The 20,997-nt window shown below is 41.3% G+C and overlaps 1 protein-coding gene across 1 annotated transcript in view; it reads right to left on the bottom strand.

Annotated features, from left to right (window-relative positions):
• The window catches only part of cpne5a (copine Va), a 70,273-nt gene that overhangs the window by 10,022 nt on the left and 39,254 nt on the right, over positions 1-20,997 (bottom strand). The window contains exons 9-15 of the mRNA XM_041945271.1: positions 19,513-19,616; positions 19,155-19,259; positions 16,064-16,105; positions 15,776-15,851; positions 13,770-13,823; positions 13,188-13,249; positions 1,665-1,711 (exon numbers count right to left, since the gene is read on the bottom strand). Of these exons, the coding sequence (XP_041801205.1) occupies positions 1,665-1,711; positions 13,188-13,249; positions 13,770-13,823; positions 15,776-15,851; positions 16,064-16,105; positions 19,155-19,259; positions 19,513-19,616 (490 nt within the window). The remainder of the gene's footprint in view (positions 1-1,664; positions 1,712-13,187; positions 13,250-13,769; positions 13,824-15,775; positions 15,852-16,063; positions 16,106-19,154; positions 19,260-19,512; positions 19,617-20,997) is intronic.

Here is a 20,997-nt window from a genome sequence, read left to right as displayed (position 1 = left end):
AATGAGCCAAGACTAAATTGGATGTTCTGAGGTGAAGACGTTGCAAACACTTCTGGATCGATTCCCTTTTATACTGGCATGAATCAATAACAGTCAAAATATCACATGCCGCTCAATGGAAGCTGAGAGGATAAAATACCTTCAGAATGGTCACGTTGAAATGTTTGAATGCATGTGAAAGCTACTAATTGACTGCTTGTAGGCGGAAGAAGTATTCTTATCATTCATTTAGTTATAAGTGGCAAAGCCGCAGTGTGGAAATGCTCTGTTCTAAGTAATTGTTCTACCCTCAAAATTTAACTGAAAAACAGACGTATTAGCATGAAAATATACTTTAATCACAAAAGTGAAGTACTAATTGTGCAGAATGGCCCATTTCAGACTACTATATATTAACTGATTACAGTTATTGATTCATTAAGGTGTAAGCTTCATGTTGCAGCTGGTAAAGGTGGAGCGAATTACAACCCCGACAATACCAAAAGTCTCACTCCATCCTTGCTTGTGAACGGCTGAGCCTTTCCAGGATGCTCCTTTCATACCCATCATGATCCTATCACCTGTTACCAATCAACATGTTTACCTGTTGAATGATCCAAACAGGTGTTTTTGGAGCGTTCAACAACTTTCCCAGTGTTTTGTTGCTCCAGGCCAAACTTCTTCGAAAGAAGTTTGCTGCCATCAAATTTACAAAATCTGTGGTGTTGATGAGATAAAGCATTAAATATATTGTATTTGCACTGCTTTCAATTTAGTATATGTCAAAGCCAGCTGCAAACAGCAACTTTTTTGAATTAGTGTGTATAACTAATTAATCTGTTATTGGGAAGCATAATCTATAAAAATACATAAAAATTTATTTGTAGATTATATTTTACATTAATAATATGAATTTGCAAAGTAACTACTGGCAGCTAGGGGAGTGGTTTAGGTGTGATGACATCGAGAGAAGCAACTGTTGGTTCAAAAGCAACAGTGGCGGCTACTATTTAGTAGTCTATACGTCGATGCTATAGCATCAGAACTGGAGAGTGTTTCTGCATTGAAGGAAAAGCAAAGAATGCCATCAAAGGCTTTCCTGATGGAAAATATAGTTTCGCTCTTCTTCTCACTGACTCCTAAAACATCATGTGGTTCATTGATTTGATTGGTTGAAGTTAGCCCGTGATGGACGCCGATAGACAGATGGTTCATCCAATCACCTGCCAAGTAGTCTTTGAAAGTGCGTGCCCTTTCCAAACACTTTCCATGGACAACTTCCCAGATGGTTCTGTGGAACAAACCATCTGGCGCGTCAGGTTACGTCATTAGGTGGAGGATTAGAGAAGGAGCAGGGAGATAGATGATAATCTTAGATTTTCTTCACATTTATTTCAATCGTTTTTGTGTATCTCTACATTTGTACATCTATACACACATATAGTTTATAGTTTACAAATAGCAGTTCAGAATTGATGTCTTCTCTCTCCCTCTGTCCACTTTAAAAATATAATTCCTTGTACTTGACTTGACAAATCCTCAATAAAAAAGTTGAACAAGAAAAATGATTATCACAAGCGGGGAGAAAACTCCAGCCCCCTGTTTGATAGATGGAAAATGCCACAGTCATACATCAGAGGACGGAAATGGAAGCAGAACAGGGTGATGGCAGTCAAAACACTCACCATTTGATGCGGTGAAATCAATGGCCACTGTGAAGTGAATCTGAGTCCTGAAAAAGATAAATGGGGAAAGGATGCTGTTAACAAAAGAGAGGCAGGAAAACTCAGTTTAATGAGGCTCTCCCGGGTTTCACTGTGCTCTCTGCTCTACCTCTCATCTGAGAGGAGCTGTGACCAATCAAAATCTAGAACAGGGCTGACAACACACCTTTACTGTCTGTGCAACTGCTCTAATCAGGTTTTTATTATTCAGTTTTATGAAACAGAGAGCATACATTTGCTTATGCTCAAACAGCATGTGGAGCACTGTTTTGATCTTTAAATAACACACATATTCAAAGATTTAAAACCACAAACACAAAACTAGAAAAACTCAGGAAGGCAGATCAATTCCTCACATGGTCTCCACAAACATTATGAATTGCTGCAGCTGCCTTAATTATTATCAATGAGGCACAAGGGTTGGAAAAAGAAATAAATCCTAAATCCTCACTAGATGTTTTGATTATTTACCTTCTTTTTTCATGATATATGAACATTTACACAATCCTGGACACCAATCGTGCATTGCTATCATCATCGCAACCTTCATCATCATCGTAATCACCATTATTGTCTTCGTTCCACTTGCTGGCTGTTGTATGATCAATGGAAAATATGAGGTCTTCCATTCACTGCATCAATCTGGAAAGGCAGCCTCACAAAGTGCCCCAAAACTGCTGCATGTGTTTTATTCATGAGCCCGTAATGATGCCAAAACCTTGAAAAGAAACTACACATGGCCTAACTAGTCTCTGCTGGGTTTGCACGTTTCCCCAGAGAGACAAACGAAGAGTGAAGGGAAGGGGAGCTTAGATCAAAGTGTGTGCTCTTTCATTGTGATTAACACTGATTGCCTTTCCTGACTTCACCTCCATTCAGAAATTCCCACATGCACAGTATTGAAGATAATGGCAACTTCCTCCTGGGGAGGCTCTGACCCCAGCTCATTAATCAGCATTGAGCTGGCGTGCTCAGATGACAAAGGGGAATTGTTACAATGGCATGCTGCCTGAATCTGAAAGTCTCTGCTGCATTCTATGTTTAGCTTTGAACGTCTGGCTGGAAGAGCAAGGTGGTGAGTTAGAGTTAAGGCAGAGAGCAGGACAGCAGGACCGGTCACACAGGAACAGTCAGTCAAACTGCCAATTAGGTCACAAGAGCATTACCTGGAAGTTCATTCTGAGATGGCAGCTACTAAACTCTGCAGTAAGTGGAAGTCCCCACAACATAATCCATTACTTCTTTTGTCTGTGACACAGCATTGACCAGTGTCACATTTACAGCATTAATAGCCTACAGCGATGGACAACCCACAATCCTCTAGTTTAACAAGACACTCAATTACGCGCTTTCATCATTAATTTGTACAACAGGTTGTACAAATTAATGATAGAAGGGCCCTGCCAGTGGGTCTCAAGCTGCGATCCGGCTCTTAGAAAGTTAGCAAATCACAGGATCGCCGGATCATTTAAGGCTTTAAAAACAAGCAGTAAAATCTTAAAATCGATTGTAAAATTGACAGGTCACCAGTGAGGGGCAGCGAGGGTTGGTGTAATGTGCTTCTCAGCAGTCTTTTTATCAGCTGCAGTCTTCAGATGTTTCGCCTGCCGACACCAGAATAAAGTGCATTGCAATAGTCAAAACTGGCAGAGATAAAAGCATGGATGACCTTTTCTCGGTCTACAGAGGAAAGGAATAGCCTGATCTTTAGCTGTCTCAGTTGGGCAAAGCGGGACTGCACCACTTTAGTCACCTGCACATTAAAATGACAATTCCGAATCAAAAATAACACAGGTCTATTTTCAATTATCACTATTAGAGAAGGCAGCCAGACTAGAGGAGAGATTACTTATGGTGCTATCCCTCTATCGCGCTCTGTACAGGGTTTTTCTACGAGGATTCACTGATGAACAGGTTCAAAAATTAGTTGTGTCCCTTTCTATTAGAGAAAAGTGCTGTGAAACAAACAGACCGACAGACCATGCACACACGGGGTCCTGTGGGGATCAGTATTCACTGCTGTCTGTCTGTAGCTTGCTGCGGGAAGAGTTACATTACCCATCACACACATGTCTGTGTTCACTTGACTGGCTTGCAGAGCTTGCTTTTCCCCCCTTTATTTCACTGTAACCCACAGTGGGGATTTGTTTGAGCTGAACTCACAAATTATTTTGAGACTAAAAAGTCAATACGGATTGATGTTGACTGATGCTGCAGTATTGTCTGTTTCGTGGGTCTTCTTGCAAAGAACCACTGGCTGATGGTGGCTCTGCTGTTGCTATTTTTATCCTCACATCTAAAGTCCTTGAGAGCAGGTAATCTTTCAGTCATCTTTCATTTTTTAGACTCTTCCTTGAGTGATGTATCGCTCTTTGGACAAATTAATGTACCATCATTTTTTCCTACATTTGATCAGGAGTTCATAAATCTGACACCAGCCTTAAAATGGCCTCTTCCGACCTGATTCAGTACAAATCCTCCAGAACGGGCAGTCCAATAATTCCCTATGGGCTTCACTCTGTCCTTTCATATCATCACTAACTCGCTCAGCATCGTCTTCCCTCCGAGTTGTTCTCTGTTAAAACGACAGCTCCTCAACGGGTCCATGCATCACTTTGAATCACTGCAATAGTTTAAAATAGGTACAAACACATCGGTGTCGTATTGACTTTTCCCTTCCAGTTAGACAAACACCATATGGCAGGAGACTTTGTCATGTGAAATCCCTGCAGGCTTGGCAATCTGGGTTGGGTTGGATATTGTATGTAATGTAAAACAAAGACTGCTGCTACAGTACACCTACAATCTCATCAGTATGTACTGGAAAACGGCCAAACACGACATCACTGAGCAGACACACACAGCACACAGTATAATGAAATGCAGGCAGATACACACAAAGCTGTAGGTTTGCAGCTGAAGATATAAACATAGTTTTTTTTATTTCATCATGATCACATGTACTTAATTTTAGTGTATATACTGTCTAAAAATAGCAGCGCTATGCAAACCACTTTATTATTAATTCACTAATCTTTCTTCGTTTTTAGTTTCCTTGAGAGACCTGATACATTCTGATCTTCATTTGTTCTACAATGCACACTCTGCCTTACTGCCTTATCTCTGACTGATGTTCAATTAGCGTCTCTTTAGGAGAATATTAACTGTGGGCCTAAATCAAAATACAGATTAAAGAAATGAATCTTACTTAACCTGCAAAAGTAAAACAGTGTGTGTTGAAGGTACTTCTTTCAGCCCTGTGTAATGTCTGCAGGTATTCCCTTTAAGGCTGCATACAACCCAAACAACCACAACCAACCATCCGAGGAGGATGGCAGCCTGCATGTAGCCTTAGAGGCAAAGAAAAAGCCCATCAGGCACTCACTGCTACACAGCTTAAACTTAGCTGTAATAACTGTAGATCATCTCTCATCTGGACCTATGTGGCTGGTCAGAAGGAGAACAATGATCAGAGAGATTTTAGCATGAAAATCAACCTGAGAGTACAAAAGTGAGGGGGACGTGTGCCCCCAGCCACAGTGTAAATTACACCATTGAATATCTAGTATGTGGCAGTGAAAGTGGCTGTAAAATGAAGCACAAGAAAGGTTAGGGAAGTCAAAAGTGATTGCACAACACAACTGTGTCGTACAGAAATTCAAAGTGAGTCGTTCTGCCTCTTGTTCCCTATCAGCTCAAACATGAACAGGACCAACGGTGGTCCGATGTCACAATGAAACACCCAAGCAACACGCAGTGCAGTCCAGCACACAGTAACTAAATACCACCTCCTGTTTCTGCAAGGTGAACAGATAACAAACCACTGTGCATACAGTGAAATATAACCTGGCAGCAGAATGACTGAGACATATTGCAACAATCAGTGAACATCAGAGGGCGGTAATAGACAAAGAAACTCCGGTGAAAATGCAATTCCACAGTCTGACCACTAAGCAAACCTAAATGAAACTGAAAAAAAAACACGATCAATTTCTCCTATTTCAGGACAACAGGATACTTTGAGATGAAACTATTAAACCTTAATAAGATCTCCACACAATAGAGACTCCACATAAGCCATTACACGGCCGATCTCACTGCAGATTTAATTTAAAAAGAAACATTTCAACATGTGATGAAAAGAATATAAATCTTTCATTAGCCTCTCAGAGGCAGCACAGTATGTGGCTTTTGGACATTAATTACCTCTATTTGACTATATCTCTGCTCCAATTGAACACTAATGAAAATTTATGAAAAACCAATTCACTGTGAAACCAGTCAGGATGTGATGGTGTGTCTGCAGAGGAAATTGCTTTTTTACCCTGCGCTTCAAAAAAAAAAAATAATAAAAAGAAAGAAATCATCTAAAATGCATCATGCCAGTTATCACCTGTTAGACAGGGAGCAGTAAAGCAAACACACATGAGAGGAATCAATAGCAGAAATCTAAAAATACCAAATTTGAGTCTTAGATGCAATTTATTCAGGCTTCTGCTCATTTATTATCATCTCTCTGGTTGGGTTTAGCTTCTTTTTTTAGCAGTTTCATTTATTTGTTTGTTTTTTGCATTTATTTGAGTTGAAGAAAAGCTGTCTCTTTCGGCCAGCTATCGTAGCACAGACGCCAAATCAAAACCAAGCCATCCATTGGACAAACACTGACTGTGCTCTGTGCCAGAACTCATAAGTTGCAAATTTTGTCCCTGCAGATGTGAATGCATAACATCTAAACAAAAGTAGAACCAAATATGAATCTGAAAATATTATATTACATATCAAATGACATATTGCCACTTGCATTTGACCAGAAGCTTTCAAACTGCACATCAATTTCCAGCTTCAGTAAGATCATTTTTTTGAAGATTCCACTGTAAGATCAGGGCATAATGACAAGGATTCATTACAATAAAAAATGTGTTTGCTTGAAAGGTGCCATAAATCTGTTTTTTGCTCTCTAGGCAATTAAAAAATCCTATAATTAGACAAAACATATACTTAATCTTCACTGGCCTGTTCCCAGCACTGGTTGCATGTTTGACCGTCCCAGTGGAGCAAATGTTTTATTTCTAATGAGGTTCTTTGAGTTTTTCTCATCCTCGGTTTAAGGGTTAAGGTTACGGGGGTGCGGTTTATTTTCATAATGTGGATGTGGTGAAGCCCTATGAGACAGCAACAGCTATTAGGGGACCTGACTTGATGAATGCTCAGAAAAGGCTCTAACTATAAAGACTGATAAGACTTCAAAGACGCCTAAAGGTTTTCTGGTTTAATTGACCAAAACAGAAGCTACTTTTCCTGAACTCTCTTCAGTTAAACACTGTTAGTCTGGTGTTTCATTTTCCATGGATACAGTTAATCTTACCCATCATGGATAAGCAGCATGCTCATTATTTCATCCCCCCACTGCCAGCACTAGTAATCTTGTTTATTTTCTTCATCAGTCTGTCATGCAATCTGCTGCAAGCAGAGAGTCTGTTAAATGCAATTTCTTTTTTTTTATTTGTTTGTTTGTTTGTTTGTTTTTCTTACTTGATAAATCACATTATTTATGAATTTGGAGATTTGACATAGTGAAATTATATCGTTGCAGCTGTATCACAAATCTCTAAGCCACCATAGCTCCAATAGATCATGGATATCTATTGGATAATAGCAGTGCACAAATAATATCTTAAAATAGTAATATGCTTGTATATCTAACAAATAACGGCCCAGTGATGGTGTTCTAGCGAGCTGCTGGCTCATAAATAGACGCCACAGGATGGAAAGGAAAGCCACATGCTCATAAATCACATATGAATCAATGTTAGAGGCCACCCAGAGCCGAGAGAGGTCTCCAACAGCAACATGTTCACTTTCTGGGATCCAGCAGATACAAAACACAGATGTACAGAATACACTGTACATCAATGTTACTCATATTTGACCTCAGGTGAAGTATTGTATGTTACACAAATAATCCATTCAGTAGGAAATAATTCTTCTGCCATTTTTGTTCTGTAAGAGAATTTAAGTGTAGAATTAATTAGGGTGCTTATACTATACAAACTAAAAACTTCATTAAAAACTACAATATACATGCATCAGTGTACATCTATCAAAATAACATAAATACAATCAGTTGGCAGTTTATTAGGTAGAGCTAAAACTGCAACTAAACTATACCACTACCATAGTGTTGATTCAACTTTATAGTCTACTTTTTGGTGCTGTTAAATTATGTTGCATCATACATAAAGGAGTTTCTCGTATTATGGCCACTATGTGAATGAGATAAGGCTAAAGCTAAGGCTAAAAGTAAATTGACACAGAATATGATGATTTGCAAAACACTGAAACCCCATATTTAATTTAAATAGAAAATAAATTAATGTGATGCCGGCAACACGTTTCAAAAAAGTTGGGATGCTCTGTAAGCGTTTGGGAACTGAGACCAACTGCTGTAAATTCTCGCTTGATGTACGATTTCAGCTGCTCAACAGTTCGGGATCTGTGTAGAATGTGGTTTGGCATCGTCTTGTTTAAAAAAGTAAGAACTTCCTTAAAAAAGACGTTGTCTACCTGACATGTTGCTCCAAAACCTAAATATATGGGTCAACATTAATTGAGTCTTCACAAGTAAGCAGGTTACCCATGTGCCATTCGCACTAAAGCATCTCCACACCATCACAGATGCTTAACTATATTATGTACTAAAGACAATGAAATTCCCAAATTCTTTGCAATTTTACATTGAGCAACATTATTTTTAAATTGGTGCACTATTGGCCAGCACAGTCTGCCACAGAGTGGTGAACCCCTCCTCATCTTTACGTCAGACAGACTCAGCATCTCTGGGAGGCTCTTTTTATACTCAATCATGTGACTCACCTGTTGCCAGTTAGCCTCATTAACTGTGACATGTTCCGCCAGCTGTTTTCTTTGAGTATTTCACAACTTTTCCAGTCTTTTGTTGCCACTGTCCTAACCGTTTTGAAACACGTTGCTGGCATCAAATTATAATGAGGATATCATTTTCAAAAAACAATGATATTTCTCAGTTTAACATTTGGTATGCTGTCTTTGTGCTATTTCCATTGAATTATGAGGTTTCGATGTTTTGAAAATCATCACATTCGTCTGTTTCTGTGTACATTTTACACAGCGTCACAGCGTTTTTGGAAAGGGGTCGCACAGTCCAACAGCACCAAGAACTACGTCCTCCAAAATGACCAGAAAGTTGAATCGGCACCTCTCTAGAACATTTGCTTCATGGCTGTTGCATTTGGCTGCATTAGTTTTGCATAGCTGTACCTAATAAACTGGCAGCTGAGTGTAAATCTAACTAAAGGCTGACTAGGAGGAAGATGAGGGTAGGAGTCAATGAATGGAAGAATAACTACATGAAGAAGTGAAATTATAAGTGAATGCGTGAGCTCGGTGTGTGGTGAGGTCTAAAAAGTCGAGGGGCCGTCGGTGTAGGTCGATTAATTAGCATAATGAGTAAAAGTTAATGTTGCCTTAAATCACCTGCGTGTGGAATATTTACATCAATAATTCACCCTCCAATTAATCTTGACAGCACAGTTTAATGGCCACAAAATCCACATGTAAGTTGGTTTATGTTCTGCCTCCGGAGACAATCTGGCACAAAAAGCAAGGTGACAGTTTATTGCAAAATGATAAGAGCCTCAATCAAAATATAGAAATGTAACAAAAAGGTGCAGATTGACTTGACTTACAGCTCACAGAGACTTGGAGATAAGACTAAGTATTATTGACCCATTCTGCATCCACCATAACTGTCATGGTTTTGATGGTATCTCTCAGGCAATTCTTATCTCTGCAGCCCCTCGTGCGAATTTTAAAACACCACGACTTCCACTGCTGAGAGAAACCTCAAAGAAAAACATTAGGGAGACAATGACAACAGAAGGCGCAGGGGCTGCAGCACATCTTTCATGATGATTTAAAAGAGCTCCAGAGAAAACATCACAGAACAGGCGCCGGAGCAATTTTCTTTCAGGGATTTCAGATTTTTTTGAAATTGCCACAATGATGACAAGTGTTTTTAAAGTAAAACTCTCTCCTCTCAGCCCCTCTTACAAGCACAACACTGAAACCACACAAAAGAGCTGATGAGCTTTTAACATGTCCAAGTGCCACTCTACATAATGCTTCACTCCGCGTGCTGGGTCACATTAATTAATGGACTAATCTCTCCCTCATTTGGCCCTGAAACAGTTTCATGTGAAGATGGCCACTTTTCCTTTATTGTGATGGATAAATAGCTGCTTCTAGTGTCAAACTGATGGCTTTGTTAAGAGTTACAGTACTGAGAATAAGTAACAAATGACTTGATTAACTTTAACAACAGATTTTAGCAAAAGTGCAGCCTTTGACAGAAGCTGCACTGACGAATAAAGTGGCTCTCTCAGCAGGATGTAAGCTGAACCTCTCATTAAAAAGATGAACATTTGTCATGCAAATACTTTTTTCCTTCCTACACATGTTCTCCTGCTTGGACAAAGTCCAAGTTGTTCCCGTGAGAAAAGCCTTTCTCTGGGGAACCATCTATGAATATGTGAGGCTTGCTGGTTTATTAATGAACAGAAGGCCTCCATCCTTGGTTCAATAACACCAGCAGCAGTGTTTTAATCAGCCAGTGAGACAGTAACACACATAGATAATCAATAAGAGTCATTAGCGCTTGAAGCAGCTCCATCTTTAGGAAATGTTTTCTCTCACTCATTGCTGGATTTGGTGTATTGCACATATTACAGTAAAGCAGATTTTTCTCAGCACTCTGCTGCTCTGTGTAAAGCCATCTGTCCAAAATGTGGGCAGGATCTTTGATCAACAGCTCAGCAGTGGTGTCTTTCTTCTTGTATTTGGGAAACATGATTTTGCCATCTGAGGAAAAAAAAACATTCTACAACTCTTTATGTTGTAATATTTCTTTGGATTTTCTCCTCGTGAAATGCGACTTCCTGCAGATAATTATCTGCTGAGATCAATCATTTGGTGTATGAAAGTAAAATCCAACAAAATGACACAATGTGGTCTTAAAACAGTTTGCAGACAACTTGGACTTATTTGTCTTATTTTGAGGGCTCATTTGAGACAGACTGATTACAGACATTTGTTATTCCACTAAATCTCTAATATCCCACGCACTTATGAATAGTGTGTTATCTCTCATACTGTGAGTACGTACATGCCCCAGAATCAGCAAATCCCACTGCTCATATTTAGGCTACCCACAGCTTGGGTAAGTGTTTATCTGAGGTTTTGTGAACATGAAGTGATGATAAATGCACCAACAAAAGAACTCAAACCTCCAATAACTGAAATAAAAATCTATGTGCAGCATGTTCTTATTTGAAGCTACAGTTTATTAGCACTTATTGTCTATGCCTCCATTTCAGTGTCTCAAGGACAAATTAAATGAGAGGCGAACAGGTAATACAGGTAAAGATGTACGCTGTTACTTGGTGTATGTGTGGATACAGTGTGTGCGTCCATTTGTGTGAGCCGGAGAGAGACCAAGCGGACAGATCTGGGACACTCAGCCATCAGTGGCAAAGCAGCAGAAAACTAAAACCAGGGCAGCCACTGATCCACTGAGGAACATTTCCATATGTGACAGGTTGTCCGCCCTTAATTAAGCTCTCAGATCTCCTCCATATTTTATCATAGTCATTCATATTCATTCACACCGTAGTTGTGAATTTGGACAAGATTGTCTCCTTTGGGGCCACGCTTTACTCACATGTGGAATCTTCCAGGCAGCCAGTAACCGCAGTCAATAACAGCAGAGACAACGTGGATGAGTGCTCGCACTGCAATGGGTAGCAGGGGAGCCGAAGTAATGCATTTAAATCTACTGTTTTAAATCTCACAGCACTGATTTTCAAGCTTATTTCCATGTATTAGTCACCGTGATGACATGTTTACAATGTTGTCAGCACTCACTAATGTTGTCTGTTGTTTGTCTGTCTCAAACTATGTAACTCCCAGCATTTCCTGATATTTGGGTATTGGTGAAGCTACAGACTGAGTTCAGCTAAGTGTGTTTTTTCCTCCCACTGCCTCTAGGTGTGCAGGTTTTTCAGTGTTTTTTTTTTACCAAAGCTGCCAGTGGAGTTTTTGGTCAGCCACACTGGCTTCTTAAAATACATCAGCAGGCCACAAAATGGATTACATAACCGTTTCATGTTTTTTTAAAGCTCTTTACTCTTGTTTTTGTGATACAATACACAGTTGAGAGGCAGACCAGGCGCATATTAAGGTAGGTGGTCCACATCTTAGACCACCAGGCCGGTGTGACACCACCAAATCACGTTTTATATCACGCCGGAGTCAAAGCAGACCAGCATGAATCAAAAATCCACTGCTGATGTCTTCTTCATGAAATGTTTGCTTTAGATTTTAGCAGGCGGTTGCTGTGTGGCATTTATGCTAGCAGCAAGATGAAAACACCCATCATCACACTGGTACAGTCTGATACTGTGTTCACGCCATCAGAGATGGATGGAGGAGATGGACGAGATTCCCATGTTAGCAACCTCACATCATCCAGATGGCTGAATGATTACCGAGTCGGTCATGTGAGACTAAAAATACTGTGCGTGACAATATAACACCATATCCATATATATATTTATATATGTAATTTACCATCAGTCTCTGTCTGATGAGGCATCTATATTTGTTTTGTTTTCAGACATTTCTGTACTATTATGGTCCATATGGATTATTTCAGATTTACAGCTTTTCCCAGTCTTTATTACATGCACGCATGTATAAGTCGGAGACTTACAGCAACTGTAATATGACATGAAGGTTGCATAAAGGATCTCCCTGGAGAACCTTGCATGCTGTTCATACTGGAACATGTCCTCCATTCTCCCCAGTCTATTTCAATTTAAATGGTGCTGCAATGTTTGTAGCTTTAATGGACTACACACGCAGAGCAGAAGCATATATGGATATCAGCGTAGCTAAATTTATCTTTACAGTAAGTGAGAGGTTGTGCAGGTTGTGACAGACTTTTCAAACAGCTGTGTGTTTATAAAGCTGACATATGTTAAATAAGATAAAAGTAATTGAAGATCTGCTGCAGACATGTTTAAGACTAGAGAGTTTTCACCTCACACTTGTGTGAGCTACATACTGAACTACGATTGACTTCCGAGCCTGTTGTGATGTTGCAAATCCTGCCGGCACATACACTCCTTTGACCGAGATTAAGCTGAGCACAGAGAAACTTTCCACCTTCAGCAGATGAATGTGAAAGGAGGCTTCAAGCTCATCATTCTGCACAGTGAAGCTCAAAACAACCACGTGAAGTAACAAAACACATGTTTGAGCGGAGGGGAATTTAAATTATACGTTGTCAGGAGTTTCTGTTATCGCTCTAAGGAGCCTGGCACAAAGGGACTATGTAGATTTAGTGCGTATTCATAAAAACAGCAGCAACATGAGCGTCTCTGGACTCACCCTCCTTTGATGTAATCCAGGAAGGTGTGCTCTGACTCCACACTGAATGACAACAAGGACACCTAGGGAAAAAACAAAGAGGTCCAAAGAGATTATCTCCTCCTTGGAAATTAAGGAAGCAGTGTCTTCCAATCTACACATTATATTCACCTGTGAGCTAACCACCCACAAATTGACTTAGAAGGATTTTGACACCTGGGCAGCGTATTAGCATTAGAGTCAGTGAAAGAACATCACTGCGGCCGTGCACCGATGGATGAGCAGTGCGATGGATAACTAGCCACAGATTTTAATTACAGAGTCATGCCAAAGTACTCTTCACACAGACCAGAGTCTCTTTATGCATTACCATGGACTTGGTTATTCACCCTGTTCGAGGTCACGCGAATATTTTCCCATCTACTTAAATTCAGTGTCTGGATCATAAGCTCTGAGACTGGGAGTGGAACAAAAACATTTAACAGAGCCGAACTGCCTTGTGCAATCCACTTAGAAGAAACTTCCCAATGAATGCAAAAGCAAAGGAGGGCAGGGGTGTGAATGCGTCAGGAGGGTTGCTCTTATCTCAGAACTCAGACTCACCGTCCCAGAGTTGATGTATCTCTTTTTCTTTATTTTCTTCTTGGCATTCACCACCTGGTATGAAGGTAGAATAGAAAAGAAGGAGAATGATAATGTAAACTTGCAGCACAATTCTTTCTATGAACCCTTGAGCGAGTAATAAAAACATCTTTGTCCTCCTACTCCATGTCCGTAAGGGTAATGGAGCATAGGGACTGAATCCAATAACGGCAGTAGGTGAGAATGAGATAGCATTGATCATGCCTTGCAGCAAGATACAGATTATTCAGGGGGATTTTTCTGAGCGCCTGCACTGTGCTGCACCTTTTACATGCACATTACCGAGCTTGGGAATGGTGGAACACATGTCTTTGTTACATATCATTACATACTGTGCAAGAAAAATTTGCAGTGTGAGCAAATATACAAAAATACACAGATATACAGTAGGTGATGATGAACTAGCACGGTATCTGCTTTAAATCATGTTACAGTTAGCAGTGACAGCCAAAAGCATGTGTGAGGCAGTGAGCCATCAAGGTCAAATCTATCTATTTCTTATTCTACGGGTCTGCACACAAACATAAAGCACAAGCCTGGAGGAACCTGTGCTGTGTAATAAAGTAAAAGCTAAGAGATTCCTTTCTCCTCCTCTCGGCGGGCTCCGTTCCACCTCAGTGCTCTCTGATGCTACTCCTCAAACTCCTCCGATGCAGATGATGCCTCACAGCACCATGGGCCATCACTCAGTCAGCCGCCGCGTTCATATTACGTCACGCACACATCACCCTCGGTTACGCCAGCCTCTGTTAGCATTAGCCTGCGGTCATCTCGACTCACGGAGCGAATGTTTGCAGGAGTGCAAAGAGTCGAACACTGCGGGTCGCTGACCTATTCAAATTTGTTATTTGTCAACAGTGAAAAGGTGGGCTCACAGGTTTTGAACATATCTTGAAACTGATTCAAGGGTGCTGATCTGACAAAGAGCGCACAAAGAAACTAGGTTTCAGTCTCCAATTAAAATACATAAAGGTTTGGTGAAGGGTAATGGATGCACCCTTTTCTGCCATGTCAGCAGTGTGAAAGGACAACTCTGCATGCCACTCACTAATTCTGTCTCTCCTTACCCATCACCATCTACCCACTGTCCCCTCGCCCTCACTCTCTTCACTGTCCCTGTTCTTTCCTTAAGCCACCCCATGACTAATTCAGAGGCTAATGTAACATGGCAAGTGTTCTAATGAGCAGGGGCCGATAGGAGCCTCCCAGTGCAGTACAGTAATACCTGTCCTGGACCTCCAAGGCCTATCCAAAAAAACTCTAATCAGCAGCATAGGGGTCTATTCCCATTTGTATTCTCACCGCAGAAACGCCCTTCCCCATCTGGTCTGCTGCAACACTTCTCACCTCTCACCTCTCCTGCTTTATGCCGTGTAGGGCGAGGAGGGACAGAGGAGGCGAGCTCTTAATCTCAAATAGCCACAACTCCGGCTCAAACAGCCACAGCCTCCTAAAGTCATTAAGCTTCGGATAACAAGACCTAGCTGAGCCAAAGGGCGCCCTGATTTACTCTTAAATCAAAGTAATTTTCTCACACTGGTACCCAGAAATGGAGCACAGGTTTTTATTTTTGTGCCCCAACCGTTATGCCAAAGGATGCATCCACAGTTCATTCATTACTACGTTGATCACAGCTCTGCCCAGCAACAGTATGCTCTACGTGCGTCATTAAAAACGAGTATTGAGTGTGGATGCACAAAAATCTTACATTTCAGACATCAGGCCTGCAGAATTAGATTTAAAGGGGGTCTGGTGTACAGTATGACCTGAAGTACTTAAAAAGAGATCCACAGCAGGGAAAAGCAGCGCAAGATTTAGAACAACCATCTAGACACAGTGCTGTGATTTTAAAAACAGGTTTTAAAAAGAGCTCGACTATTAGTCTAAATGAACGTGTAACTGTTATAAATAAATGAGCTCTGAGGGAAAAAGGAATAACAGCATCAACTGTCTTTATCTCCACTCACCTCGTAGACGTTTAACTGGCTTTGACCTCGACAGAGCTCTTTGTAGCTGGTGGTGAATTCACCGATGAAGTCATGGCTGGGGAAAAGAAAAAAACTGCATCACGAGCCGCTCATCCAGATGCAGCCGTGTATACGTGTGCACGGGGGAAAACAATGTGAATGTGTTGAAAGTGTCATTTATGGAGGAGTTAAAGGAGAGACAGTGGGCAAGACACAGGAAAGATTTCATGTATTCAATAAATTCTGAATGTCCCGTGACTTCTGTCTGTGTGCATGTGCAGCTTTTACCTCCCGTCTCTGTCCCAGTCATACACCTCCACTTTGATTGTCCTGTAGAACACATCAAAAGACAGGAAGAAGTGTTTGCTTGTGTCCTTTAGGATGAAACTAGCAAAAAAAACAAGCTATTAAAGCTCATTGATTGTCGGTGAAAGCTGAATTAAATCAGCAAAAAGAGCCTGCTCTGTGTTTTCAATGCAAAAGACACAAACATCCTCCATAAGAGCATCAAAAGTTAGTCACCTCTAGAAGCTAGACTATGCTGCACACTGAGTTTTTAAAATATGTTAGCTAATGGCAAATCATTGAACCAAGATCGAGACCAATACTGCACATGTCCAATAAACATTTGTTTTCTGTCAAAATGCATCCGAAAAATCCAAAAGAGAGCAGGTTGGTTAACTGCCATCATGGATTTTAATGAATTGTTTACTATTGAGTTTGTGTTTCTCTCAGGAGAGGGAGCAGGTTGATAGAGTTGCCAAAAAGTTTGGGTAAAGCATTTCCCTGCACAGGCCAAAGATAGAAACATAACTTCTCGGGAGGGAGCAGATTTTGCAAGGTCCTGAAATAAGTTAGAAGGCGAGAAGCCGAATAAATAAGCCTGAAAGAATTCATTGAGAATGAGCAAAGCGCTTCATTTCGTCTGCTTTATCTGGTGGAAGGATCAGCGGTTTGCACCCCTCCCCCCATCGGCTGCTGTCAATCATGTGTCAGTGGGTCCAGGAGGAGGCAAGGTGATGGAGGGCTGCCCTGTTATCCTGACCTGAACTCATTCTGTCGGCATGTAATGTATTTCCCCTCCAAACAAGCGTGTGCAATCCATATGGTGCAGGGAGAGATAGAGTCCTGTGAATCTGTGCTAAATCCAGTTGTTTTTCTCACACTAAATACTGAAACAACATGTAACACAGCTGGAGATACAGATTTAAGAGTCAGAGCGAGGACAGAGTCAAATCCTCGCACTCTTTACCTACAGACAAAATAACTGACGTGTTTTGACACCCAGAAGCAGCATGGCAGGTGATTCCCCAGTGATGTGTCAGTCAACATCAGCTTTCTCTAATGATTAGAGTCATGGCACGATCAAAGACATGGAGGAAAACTGCGGATCAATTTTCTTTTAGTTCCTGCAGCCACTGCATGTCTGAGTGGAAATGGGAGAGATTTCAGTTCTGATCACTATCAAAGCCAGATGATTACAAGAGATTTTCACATGAGGCCGAAAGACGTGACTGAGGAGAGGAAGTAAACACGACTCTGTGTGAATGATATTCTTGGGCTTTGCCGCTTGTGTGCATGTGTAGCCTGTTCTTTTTCCAGGTCTTTGTGACAGAGGTCCTCCTGGGTCTATGTTATCTGTGTATGTTTGCATCTATCTAATATTGTTATTTGTATCTACTCTATGCACACAAAATCTGTTGCATTGCAGAAGTTTAGTCTGGAAGACCATTCTTCTGCATGCTTAGGCCTTTATCTCATTTCTCATACCATCCTGCAATCACTCCTCTCACCCATTTTCTCATAACTTCTTCGCCATCTTTGTCATATCAGCAGCTCTCATCAGCTGGTCACATCTATCTAATAGCAGAGCAACACACCTTCACACTCAGCCAATCATCTCACTGCTGTCTTTTTAAATATGTTTCTCTCTCTGCCTTGGTTCTTAATGCTGCAAACCCCTCCACCTCCCCATCAGTCTTCGCAGATCCTCAGCTTCATTATTTAATCATCCTCATTAGCCTATCAATCAACAGAGTCATCAGCCAGCACCACCAGTGTCTGGACTCCATGGGGGGGATTTATCTTGCAGCTGCTCAGGCCGATTCCCCTCGATTACAAAACCTCTCTGTGGGGTTTCTGGCTTTCTGGTCAGACTTAATTATCACATCTGTCATGATAAACAATTATCCTTACTTCATTCACTCGTATCACCTGTTTGAACTTCCTTTTTTCTTTATCTGAACTGAGGATCCATAGGACAGAGGCTGTCATATGCCGGACAGATTGTAAAGCACTTTGAGGCAAATTTGAGGCCACATAAAATAAACTGACTTCACTCAAAAGAACACAAGGAAAAATAACAGCGACTCAGTCTGTGACAGCTGCATCATCTATAAAGCAGAAACAGTTCCCGAGCCAAAGGCATGCAAAGCCTCAGAATCACTGCACATACAGTGGATCAAAACCAGGCCGACTGCTTATTATTACAAGTCTGTTATGTTTTTAAAAATAATTTCAGTTTTGATTTGCTGAGAAGTGGTGAATGAAAAGAATGAAAATTTCACTGGCTCAGCTGTGTAGATCTCGAAAAAACACAGCACAGCAAACCGTAGATATTTCACACGAAACGCCCGGGAGACCCTAAATTGCTGCAGATTTCTCTTGTCATCAAAATCCTCAAAGGGAATCAGGCGTCTTTCATGCTTCCACTCCATCTGTCTGACCCAATTAGCTTCACCAGCCAGGTGAGCAGAGACGGGATCGAAGAGAAGAACCTTCGCTGACACCCTGCATGGTGGAGGGAGCGAGCTTTGACACGTTCTCAGAAGACTTCTGCGCTCTCTCATGGCTGTCTGGGTCCACACGCACACACACACACACACATAACAGGTCTCCTCTGCTGTTCCAACCAGCTGTCACCATCTATAGAAAGACGAGGACAGCCACTCTTCCTCCCTCTCTCTCTTTCTGTCTCTCTCACCATATTTTTTCATGTCCTGCCAAAACTCTTCCTGCTCCTCAGGTGTCCTGCAAGGCCCTTTGCTCTGAAGAGATTCAGATAAGATAGGAGACGCCGCTGAAGCAGCCAATCAGAAACTTAAAATGCCCTGAAAACGCCAGTTGTGAGGAAATCAATGAACAGCCTGGCAAAGTAGCATGTGGGTAGAGATAGACTTGTGACAATTCTCTATTTCAGCAGCAGATAAAATAACGGTAGAAAATCAATGGTGTCTAAATTTGACGTCCACCCAACCCGGTTCAATATAGGTACACAGTATATTGAAACTCTGCGTGGCTTTGATTTCCACTGGAAAATCACACTCTGAGCATGTGTGAGTGTGCAGAACGCGTTGCTGTACATCATCATTTATCCTACCTGTCATAGTCTCCGTTGCAGAGCGCTCTGACAGGGATGGAGAACGGCTGCCACACAGGGTTCAGCGTGCTCTTCACCACCTCAGTCTTGTGGCAGATGGTGAACCTGGAGACGCAGGTTGATGGGGATTTCAAATACTGAAAGATGCTTCTCTGAGAAAAAAAGCCCAATGAAAAATAGCCTCTGCTATGCTTTGCTTCAAGACCATGTCTGTATGAATTTATCTTCAATTGAGTTCAAGGGATCTCAATGTAATTCTGTCGACCTCGGTTACCTTCCTCTTTGACGTCGACACCCTCCTGCCCGTCTTTAATAAACTCAAATGAAAAACCCTCTGAGAAGCAGAAGCAAGACTCACGTGCCATCCTCGTTGCTTCTGTAGAAGACCATGAAGGGGTCAGACTTTCCAAAGAAGTCTTTCTTGTCCAGTTTGTTGGCACAGAATTGCATGGTGGCGTAATCCTACAGACAGAGGAAAAAACAGAGGTGGAGAAATAAAAAGTAAAGGACATTGTAAATCCATGCTCCTGCCTCTGTTTGCCTCCTGTTGTTTGTTTATACATGCTGTGTGCCAAGATATAAAAGCACTGAAGCACCAAATAAAAGCAAAGTGCTGACTGAATCCTAATAAGAGCAGAGCGAAACCAGCCAGTGGGCTCCAGTTTTCGAAAACCTGCAAATGCATTCATTACCATTTCTTTATTATGCAACTCCTGCTTAACAACAGCGAATGGGATAAAGGATATCAAATTGAAAATACTTTGTTGTGCTGAACACAATCGTAGCAACATGAGAGACCATGCAGAGGAACAGAAATGGATTTTAAAACCCTGCACATGGAGGAGGGAGGGCTGTGTACAAAAAGGATGTGGAGGGTGTGAGTGCAGCTAATGATACATTAGAAAGGCTGGTATTGCCATAATTATACTCATTTAGGCAGCATTTCAGTGTGCGCTGCCATTACAAGGACAATGAACATGCCCCATAATGCTCTTGGTTCCAGATATTCTCCCCGTGGTCAAGGTATTAGTCTGCCTTGTATAATAATGAGGCTGCACAGTGGGCACAGACTGGCAAGGTAAATGTCCACATCAGAAGAAACTCTGCAAAGTGTTCTCCATAACTGACAGCCTTAATCTCAGTGCTGTGAGTCCTTTAGCCCTGCAGCATAATGCATATGCAAGTCGAGTGTCTAATCATCATATCGTAAAGAGTGAGATGTGACACCAGAGGACATTCTGAGCCTTCACATAGCAAAAAGAAGAGCTACTCTTACTCTGCTGGTCTCCTGGGCTTTTAGGTTTTGAAGAGCAGCTATTAGATCTGAATCAGCATGGTGCTGGGCAGGGCCTCTATCGATTCCTTTGACCCACATCAGTGTGGTGCGCTCTGCCTCTGACCAGCCTCTCACTAACCCTCATCACATCACTTAATTCCTTGGGTAAGACACAGAGCAGCCTCCATCTCTGAGCTGGCTACTGAGAGAAATATGGATGCCGCTACAGAAACATATAGTGAAATAACTCTCACGTGCTCCTGAAAATTGAGTTAATGTGATTATCTCTGTTGTTTCCAATCATACTTTATGTTTCCAATCAACACTGTGAAAATGTTGAGGCAGAAGCAAAGTAAAGAGCTGATTAAAACAGTCAGTGGTGGCTGTATATCTGCTGTATTTTCATTCCCTATTTTCATTTTCAGTTATCATCTGTGCTTTATTGAAGTTATAGAGCCATCCACAGTGCAGTTTGTACCCGAAGTATGTCAAGCTCTCCCCTGATGGCTTTTCACAGGAACATCTAATTTTCCAAGTTCCCATTGTGGCTCATTGTGTGTATTTAAA

This window comes from Chelmon rostratus, chromosome 10, assembly GCF_017976325.1.
Source record: "Chelmon rostratus isolate fCheRos1 chromosome 10, fCheRos1.pri, whole genome shotgun sequence".
NCBI lineage: Eukaryota > Metazoa > Chordata > Actinopteri > Chaetodontiformes > Chaetodontidae > Chelmon > Chelmon rostratus.
Note: the sequence above shows the minus strand (reverse complement) of the source record. Positions and strands in the feature narration are given on the sequence as shown.